Source organism: Haliotis rufescens, unplaced genomic scaffold, assembly GCF_023055435.1.
Source record: "Haliotis rufescens isolate VD_foot unplaced genomic scaffold, xgHalRufe1.0.p SCAF_1, whole genome shotgun sequence".
Lineage (NCBI taxonomy): Eukaryota > Metazoa > Mollusca > Gastropoda > Lepetellida > Haliotidae > Haliotis > Haliotis rufescens.
This window is the reverse complement of record NW_025963779.1, coordinates 12,616,463-12,626,379: the sequence shown is the minus strand read 5'-3', so window position 1 is coordinate 12,626,379 and position 9,917 is coordinate 12,616,463. Positions and strand designations below refer to the sequence as shown.

The 9,917-nt window shown below is 38.1% G+C and overlaps 1 protein-coding gene across 2 annotated transcripts in view; it reads left to right on the top strand.

Annotated features, from left to right (window-relative positions):
- Positions 1-559: 559 nt before the first annotated feature.
- The window catches only part of LOC124148051 (cubilin-like), a 34,391-nt gene continuing 25,033 nt past the window's right edge, over positions 560-9,917 (top strand). Inside the window, exons 1-8 of one of the 2 annotated variants that reach the window (XM_048384871.1) lie at positions 560-761; positions 2,293-2,371; positions 3,162-3,280; positions 6,412-6,567; positions 7,091-7,166; positions 7,749-7,897; positions 9,003-9,140; positions 9,808-9,889. In XM_048384871.1, coding sequence (XP_048240828.1) covers positions 695-761; positions 2,293-2,371; positions 3,162-3,280; positions 6,412-6,567; positions 7,091-7,166; positions 7,749-7,897; positions 9,003-9,140; positions 9,808-9,889 — 866 coding nt within the window. In that variant the 5' untranslated portion in view covers positions 560-694. The remainder of the gene's footprint in view (positions 762-2,292; positions 2,372-3,161; positions 3,281-6,411; positions 6,568-7,090; positions 7,167-7,748; positions 7,898-9,002; positions 9,141-9,807; positions 9,890-9,917) is intronic. The other variant, XM_046518985.2, reaches the window with a different exon arrangement.

Genomic DNA, 9,917 nt, shown 5'->3' with positions numbered 1-9,917 from the left:
TACAGTGAGTCAATCAGCGAGTTGGGCTGCGCACATTAAATTGCACTCATCCCTTTTATTATCCTACGTCCTTGCCTTTTTCTATCTTCTAGCTGTTACTGTTTCATATTGTTTTGAAGTAGTTAAACCAGTGATATGTTGAATTATGACAATGATAAGTATGAGAACGATAACGGACAATTTTCTGTACTAACTTAACTTACCCAAATACATATACACACCCACGCACGTACACAGGCATAGTTAACACCTATCCCACCCCCACACACAGACACACATGTGATATGTTTCTGTTGTCTATCAGGTCATATCATGTCGCGAGGCAGACTACTGCTATATGGTCACGACGAGGTTGAGAAATCTCAATTATCTTTCATCAGGGCTTGATTGGTGAGATTATGTGCAAATTGGTTACTACATAATATATAATTTATTTATTTATCAATTGAAAAAAATAGTCCGGATGGAAATTACAAGTTGCTGCCTGTATGCTATCACATCTGGTTATCATTCCTTTATCTGCTTTCAGTACATGAACCCATTGGACATACACATTAAAGAAAAACTCAGCTGATAACACACCTCGATTGCTAGTTCATGACGTTTAAAATTTCGTCTCATCAGTAACGCCACCTACATAATGAGGAGCCGTCATGCTGCCGTACACTGGCCATAACGGATACAAATACATACAATGGCACTGTACACAGTTGCAGTTGTGCTCTTGGGTATCCTCCTTCCTGTATCAGCCACATCTGCAGGTAAATATACGTAGCTTGTCGGTTGAGACCAGGGACACATTGTCCACAATAGAACATGATAACATTGTTCACACTGGTATGTGTCGAGAGATTGACATACTTGAATATCTTCCTGTTGGGATAATTTATGGGGTGATGGGAGTATAATATGTTTGTTTTTTGTTTAACGCCGCAATCAGCAATATTCCACCTTTATGACGGTGGTCTGTAAATACTCGAGTGTGGACCACACAATCTAGTGATCGATCGATTGGGAAACGATGACATGCATGAACCAAGTCAGCGAGCCTGACCACCCAATTCCATTAGTCGCTTCTTTCGACAACCAAAGCCGCTTTTTCACGGCAAGCATGGGTTTCTGAAGAGTGGGGGGTATAATAAATGGTATATTGACGATAACAAGCTTAGGTTTTGGCGCTGTGGTGCTGTCGCAATATCATTAGTGTTAACATTGTCTGCTAAACTCACTAACATCACAAACTACGCGCATCAGTGGTAAGAAACATGTTGCTGTCAAATGGCATGTATCAACCTTACTAGGGCTGCCAACGCATCAGCATTTACGCCCCTTTAATCAGCTCTACCATATTCATGCACTGTCGTTTTAAGAGGAAAGGTGGATCATACGCATCAAACAGACTTAGCGTTATGGGCCGAGTTCCGATCAGTGGTGGATTCCCATTCCAGATTTATTCCAACTATAAGTCTTGATCTCTCTTCTCCGTTTTCCTGCTTGACTGTTTCATCGATGTAGTAAAGACACACGACATGCTTCATTGTGGACTTTCCTTGAGAAATAAACGACTAGTGTGAGTTGTTATCGTACAATAAAACACTGCAGTTAGAACAAACCATGAGGGGCGCAGCTTCTTCGTTTACTTCTTATTTGAGATATTAACATTGTGTACAGCCTTTTTAAGGATGTTAATGAGATGTGCAAGCTTTAGAAATAGTTACCTGAATGATGACTTCCTGAAAAGAATCGGACCTCGGCAATTTCGGACAAGTCCATTTTATGAACATATGCTTTAAGTGTGATATTTCACGCTTATACTAACAATCCTCACGTCGATTATCTGTATCTCTTAAAAGACCGAGTGTCATATCTCTCCCACTTTTGGGTGCGTCCACTGTGTTTATCTGCGTACTCAAGCTTCATCTGTGGGGAACAACTTACTTGACACTTCCCTCCCCAAAATAACGTCGACCAAATTATGACGTCATCAAGTTGCGAGCGCATATTGGAATCTCCAGAAATGACGTCGTGGGCCCGTTCGATTATACCTCAAAAATTGTGAAATGTACAGACGAAAGACTGGATCTCCTGGAATATTGTTTGACACAAAGGGGAAGTTGACTATTAGAGTGTTGAATCATCCCTTTTGTCATGCAGTCTAGTGGAGAGTTGTTTGTTACTCTATTTAGGTTGGTAAATCATTAGAAGGGAGAACTGGCATTTGGGAGGGGTAGCGTACAACCCAACCAACTCGATTTATACTTGTTGAGGTATAAAGTATATATTTTTTTACAGATGCATGCGACAAGGACATTCAACTTTCCTATGATGTGGAAAAAATATTATCCCCAGCGTACCCTCTGTTGTTTGACACGTAACTATAAATAATCAACAGCGTATTGTACATATTATTTTAAGCGGGCCAGAAACGCTTCTCGCACTTTTCTTCTGTTATCGGCGTTATAAGAGCACGTTGTAAGGTCTTTACAAGTGTGTACATTTGACACTACATATTAAATTTAATTCACTTTAATGGAGTTCGCTTTCAAACTGCTGTACTGTTTTAAGGGGAATTACATAATATATATTGATTAGACGTTTCGTTATACCCGTGAAGAGAAAACATCACATGCTTTTTTGTTGTTGTTGTTTAACGCCGCACACAGCAATATTCCAGCTATAAGGCAATTACTATAAATTATGAAATTTGAATTAGTTTCGATTTCATCTGAATGAGAATCATTAGAAAGCCAATCAGGTCAAACTTCTCCTAAATATTTGTCTGCAATTAATGTTTTTGCGTCTAGAAAATTTCAGTTCTATGAATACTGGTAAGTATTACACAGTTATACGTCTCGAAAGAGGATGAAATTTTATCATAACTTATGAAAAGAGAAGAACATATGATAGGCAATAAACTATAATTGACGTTTGAATAAATTTGAATTTTGTTTGCAAAAATACACTTCAGGCCTATCTTTTGACCAATGGGACACAAAAGAGTAAGAAATAGTATGGTGACTAATTCATGTTAACATATGAACACAGCTTCTTTGTTTCCATACACATATATTGTCAATATTGTATTGATGTTAAGCAAAATTTTATGGACCTTATTTGTTGTGAAGCCTCATAATGACTTTTCCTATAAATGGTTATTTCAGTAATCTATCCTGCGGATGGAGGATAAATGCATCGTCAACGGATCGTCTTGTAGGCGTTAAATTTGTTGCAAAATTACAGTCTACTAACTGCCAACATGACAGTCTGTCCTTCTATGATGGTAAGCAGAATATTTACAAATGTGTTTACAGTGCGATCTCCCGGATTGGAGACTTCATTCTCTTTCAGCAGTTTTGCAGAAGTACATGTATCACAACACGAACACCAATAATGATCATTACAATTTGTACCCTGGCATTTAAAGAAATCGCACAATGGCTAATTAATGGTCTAGTGATGCCTTTCAACATTACGGTAACATTTCATTTTGTTCAAACCTACTTTACAATCCTAGACGAAGATGGTATAAAATTGAACAAAACTAATAGTTATTATTAAATGGAGGATGAAAGTAGATACGAACGAATAACAATATGCATATTGATTAATACTGAAATCTTTACGATATAATCGTGTTATCGTCTAGGTCTAGTCCATTTTTCTCTTCACAAAAGTGATAATATGATATATTTTATACATGTTAAGGTCAAAGTAACCCGAAATGTACTCTGACAACATGATTTGATGACTTGATTACCATATGTTAAGCCGCGAATCCCATGATGACCTTTTTGGTTTTATACACGTTTATGATCTGGGTATTGTACGTATACGTGTGTAGGTTTTTCCACACTTCAACACTAGCAAAAACTACTCTGCCCCTTATGAAATGACATAAATTGTTATACGCACTATTTTAGATTAGCATAAGAAGGATAGACAGAACATGAATTATATTCTAAAAAGGTATCACCATTTATCAAACTTATCGTATTCATATTTATTGTGTATTCTGTACACATGGTTGACATATGGTATTAGACTGTATCATTTTGTACAATTCCGCATACACGAGGGCTGGTCAAAAAGTTCTAAGCCTGATTAACTTTCATCTATGGGCAATAATAGTCAATGTAGGACATTGTTTGAGTATTTTTTGCAAGTGTATTTTGGTCTGTTGAGGTCGTTTGTATATTCGTGACAGCCTGTTGAACGTGATAGGGGTCCAAGTGGACACAGTCATGGAAAAGAACATTGAACGAGCAAGAAACAACAAAAACAAGTACTCCCCAAGAAATTCATTACCAGATTCACAAGTGTGTGGGGATAAGTGCCCTAGCTATTCCACTGTTTAACGTTTGGCAGCTATGTTTAAGGCTGTGAGAACAACCCTTGATGACGTCCCTCAACTTCCATCAGTGAAGATTTAATCAAGGAGATAGAAAAACTTGTACTGTCAGATAGACGTATTACCATCGCTGAACTTAAGGAAGACACATGTCTTAGCCATTGATCCATTGAAACTATTATTCATAAACATTTACAGATAAATAAGGTATCTGCTCATCGGGTGTCAAAGTTTCTCAATTCTAAACACAAGGAAAAAAAGAACTGACAATGCCAGAGAAAGTTTAGAGGATTTTGTCACATTCAAAAAGGGATTAGTAACGGGTGATGAAACATGGGTCTACCACTATGATCCCGAGTCAAACCGTCTGTCCATGGAATGGCACTATTCCACTTCTCCGGCACGAAAGAAATTCAAGTTTTCAAGATCAGTTGAGAAAACTATTCTGAGATGCAAAGGGTGTGAAAGGGTGAAAAGACGATTATCGGTGCCTACTATGCTGATTTGCTTCATCGCCTGAGAGATTTTATCAAAGAAAAGCGGCGAGGAATGCTGAATGCTGGAGTTCTACTACTTCATGACAATGCCTCTTTACACACTTCTCGACTTGCAAAGGCTGCTGTGCGACAATGTTGGTTCGAGGAGCTTCCTCACCCTCCATACTCGCCAGACCTGGCACCAAGTGATTTTCACCTTTTTCCTAAACTGAAAGAACATCTGCGTGGGAAGCGGTATTACAAGTATGACCTCAAAGCTGCTGTAAATGGGTTTTTCAGGGTGGCTTCATAAAACCTCTTCCTGACTGGGATTGAAAAGCCTCACTAACGATATGAGAAGTGTATTCAAAAGCAGGGAGATTATGTTGAAAATTAAAATTAAAAACAGTTTCACAATTGTTGGTTTTGATTGTTAGGCTCAGAACTTTTAGACTGTTTGGCTTAGAACTGTTTTGCCAGCCCGAGGTGGCGGCGGATATACACTCTTAAAAAAAAAGAAACGCACAGGTAGTATGTTGTTCATAAAGCTGACAACACAAAACATCCGGTACATAACTTGGATATATGTTATTGAAAAATGTTCGTGGCCTCATATTCGACAAACGGTGCGTCAAAACGCAACCATTGTCGATTTGCAATGTCTTAAACGGCATTATTTTCAAACTTGTTCAAAAATGTCATGTAGGAAAACAGTAAAGAAAATGCACGTCCAAGTTATGGCATTCGTAACTCGTGGTGGTGGCTAGCATAAGCAAATAATTTGTCATTCAATTGTCAACATTTTTCAAGTTCGAAAATGCCGAGACTCAGCGCTGCCCATCGGAACATCGCCATAGGACGTATCCAAGGAGGGGAATCGCAGTCTTCTGTTGCACGCCACTTCAACGTCCACCACAGCACCATGTGCCGCCTTTGGGACCGATACACACAGTTCAATTCCACTTCAGACCGTCCGGGAACCGGCCGACCAAGAGTTACCACGCCTTCACAGGATCGCTACATTCGACTGTTCCACCTACATCATCGCAATGCCACAGCTACGGAGACTGCAAGACGCATCCCTGATTTGAGGAGGATATCGGACTAGACTGTCAGGAACCATCTTCGCGAGGCTGGAATCCGACCTAGAAGACCAGTTATCGTCCCCGTTTTGCAACAGATTCATCGACAGCGACGCTTGCGTTGGTGCCATGCCTTACAGCCTTGGAATTTGAGAAACTAGAGACAAGTGTGATTTAGCGATGAATCACGATTTCTTCTTCACCAGCGAGATGGAAGACAACGTGTTTATCGTCGAAATGAGCGTTTTGCCCCACATTGTGTACGTGAATTCGTACTGCCTTTGTACAACGACATCATGTGACTATCGAGCTAAAACAATTCATATTTGTATCTATGATATTAAGTTAAATATATCGACTTTATTTGATATAATAAATTTATTAAAAATCTACTTGTGCGTTTCTCGTTTTGGAGAGTTATATGATTGAGGTCTTGTATTTGTATTTATGAATGACGTTGTGTCACTGTTCTGATATAATTTATTGAATGCTCCTTCATGACCAGGGTCAGATAATTCAAGCGGATTACTGTTTCAATCATGTAACAATGAAGTGCATCGTGGCAGTATCCTCAGCAGTGGAGATACTATGTACATACAGTTTACCACCAATGCTGTCTCTAATGGAATAGGATTTGTTCTGAACGTCATTGACGTTGAAAGTGAGTAGGCGTGTATGAAGATGAGCGAGTGAGTGAGTTGTGATTAACGCCGCTTTGAACATTATTTGAGTTACATTAGGGCGTGCCAGTCTGATCTGAGATGAAAGCTAAAAGTGATGCAGGCCTCAGGCGATTGCAGCATCAGTGAAAGCTACAAGCAGCTGTATGGCTCGGAGAGTAAGTCAAATAATCAGTGGGGATTCTGTGCGTTGAGACCTTATTCGTGCTAGTGTCAAGCTTATCGTGGACTCGAACACCCGATTTGCCCTAATTATGATCCCTGGTCTGTCAGCACAACATTTGTCTGTTTCTGCAGAAACGGACTGTTAACAGACTGCGTCAGATATTAATCAGAATTGAAATATTTGAAACACTGTTCAAAGTGGCGTGAAGTCCAACTCACCTTGTATTTGCAGTTTAAACATAGCAACGACATAATATTGCAGATTTAGAAAAATAGACCATTTCGCTCGTTCACCGTGTCACATTTTGTTTCACATCATCAACTTAACCGTCTTTTCAGGATGCGGTGGAATGTTAACAGCAACATCAAAGAAGGCAAATCTTACCTCCCCTGGGTTTCCTTACACCTCATTTCAGTAAGTCAAAAATATATTCCTTTTACAGTTTGTAGTTATCTGAAATTAATCTTTAATTACGATATCGTTACATCTGTGTTTATTTATTATATTTGTATTCGTATGCACTTGAATATATTCGACCTAGCATTAGAAAAGTGTTACTCAATATTCAGTGGGAAGCCACACGCTGCTGATTATGTATCCCATGAAACCCATGGTATGAAAATTCTCATTTGCATGTGTCATAAACGCTCTTCAAATGGACACTTGAGCATTACCGTACCTTCAGATATTTTAAAGAAAGTTCCATTCACGGCAGTTAATATTTTTGATCGATTTTCTTTCTTTTGTATGCCACAATACCCTTTTCCTTTTAGGATACGTGCATATATTTTACCCAAAGTTCTTTTCGTTTTGCAAAGGGCATGTAATTTTTCTTTTGAACCTTTTTGATGACAAAAGGTAAACGATGACATCGAGAGTAATTATACCATGTTAGCAAAGTCCCTATATAATTATAATTGCTTTAAATTCTGGATATGACGAAGGAAATAAAAGGAAATAATTGATATTCTATCAGACCTTTTGCATTCTTTTCAGTAATTTGAAGTGCACGTGTATAATAACAGCAGAAAACGAAAACGACACAGTTCAAGTCATATCAGATATAGTAGTCTACTACTTTGGGGATTCCTCGGCTTCGTGCAAGCATGAAGTCGTTCGTGTTTATGACGGAAACACAACGGAAGGTAATGTAGGACCTTTGAGCACAGCATGTTTGATGTCATGGGATCAAGTTGTAAGATTCGGGGAGCGGTTGTGCACTCGATGACATCACAAATATGTATAATGTCAGTACAATTGTTTATATTGGTGTATTGTCTCATTTCCTCTCACGCACATGGCGTGATATGGCAGTTTATAGTCAGTAGTATTGACAGTCGATTCTGTATTTATCCATTGATTAGAAGGCGACATTAATCATTCCTGTTGATACATCGCTGTCACCCTCCAGGGGCATATTACTGGATCCGGTATACATGTTGTCGTCATTATGTAAAAGAGAAAATGTTCAGAAATGTTTACAATTATTTTAAAATTTATTATGTTATTATAACAAATTCGAAACATTATATACTCTTTTTCATCACCTATTTACGGAAAATGATAGGACTAAAGCAAAACGAAAGTCAATGCATATGTATGGCTTCTGATCCTTGCATAAATGAGTCTATTATGGTGCTCATTGTAAAATGAATGAAATATTTTGGCGTTTTGTACATTGTCTAAGTGAAAATTTCAGTCATTTAATCCATTGTCTGTAACAAGAGCTCGGTCATCGTATCCGCAAGTATGATTCGAGTCATTTATTTACTGCTTTACTTGTCAGCTATTCACATTTTTTTTATTTAAGTCCCTCGAGCAATACGATATTTCCTTAATTACAAAGAGTCAATGTCTCACTGTTACAGAAAGAAAGAATTCGTATAGCTGGACTGCAAAATAATCGACCCACATGGACGAGACATGCCCCCTTTAGCTGTAACTGTTAACTGAACACATGATTTTGTCGCTTTTAATCATATGATAAGACTCTTCACCACTGAATCCGTTTACATTGACATGTATGACACACAGGTACATTCCCTTGTATTCAAAGGATAACGTACAGGTGCAAGTACCAGTAAAAATATCAAGGCTGTGTGTACAATTTGTATCCATCAAATACACTAAGCAGTCAAAGTGTCAAAATGTGGCTGTCACAGAATATGTGTGTGATAGTTTGTATTCGCCATGTATATAATAAAAATAACCTTATGCTGAATAAGCATAACCACCCATGTTATACTTCAGCCGACCAATTTCTGGGTGAATTCTGTTCAACCCAGATGCCTAATTTCTACAGTTCAACGAATTCACTGTTGCTAGAGTTTACAACGGATGAGAATATTACCAGCAAAGGTTTTCGGATGCAATATTCTTCAAGACCAGGTATGTTGAACTCGATGTTACATCTACATGCCCTATATTTGTCCATCATATAGTGTTTACTGTAACAACTTAGTAATGTTGTAATCTTAGCAATATAATTGAGTTAGTTCACTGACAATGTTTTAAAGCATTAAACACAAAATCGAAAGGAACATAATATTACAGAAATGTCAACGTCAATAATGATGCATTTACCTGTGATAAATATCGAATGAGAGTATGAGGTTATCCTTAGTTATGTAGACTGCCAGAAGAAAGAAACACACAAAATCGGAACCCAATTCATGTATATACCTTTCATATAAACACTTTGATATTCAAAGTGATCCAAGTAATGTATATCAGATTCGTATTTTGATCCCAGAGGATGATGGATCATCCATGGATACAACCGTTGGAAACACAATTTCAGCTTGAAATGAGATTAAGCTCAAAGTGATACATGTCGTGGATGTAGACAATAGAAGCCCTGATGTGAATGCAAATGTGAAATTCAAACCCAGAATCACCGGATTCTGATATGCCCTATGATATTGCGGCTGCTTAGAAGTGCATATGCCTTATGCGATACAATATTGGCATCTATTAATTTGTAACACTTTGAGAATTCTATTACTATCAAGGAAGAGACTATTGTTGTTTTATGGAAATGCCCTTGTTGTTACAGAAGGCGACTGCAGTGGGACACATACAATATATAACACACCTATATATATCATGTCACCTGGATACCCCGATTCATATGGCAGGTAAGTGGAAGCAGGATAGGATACTTTA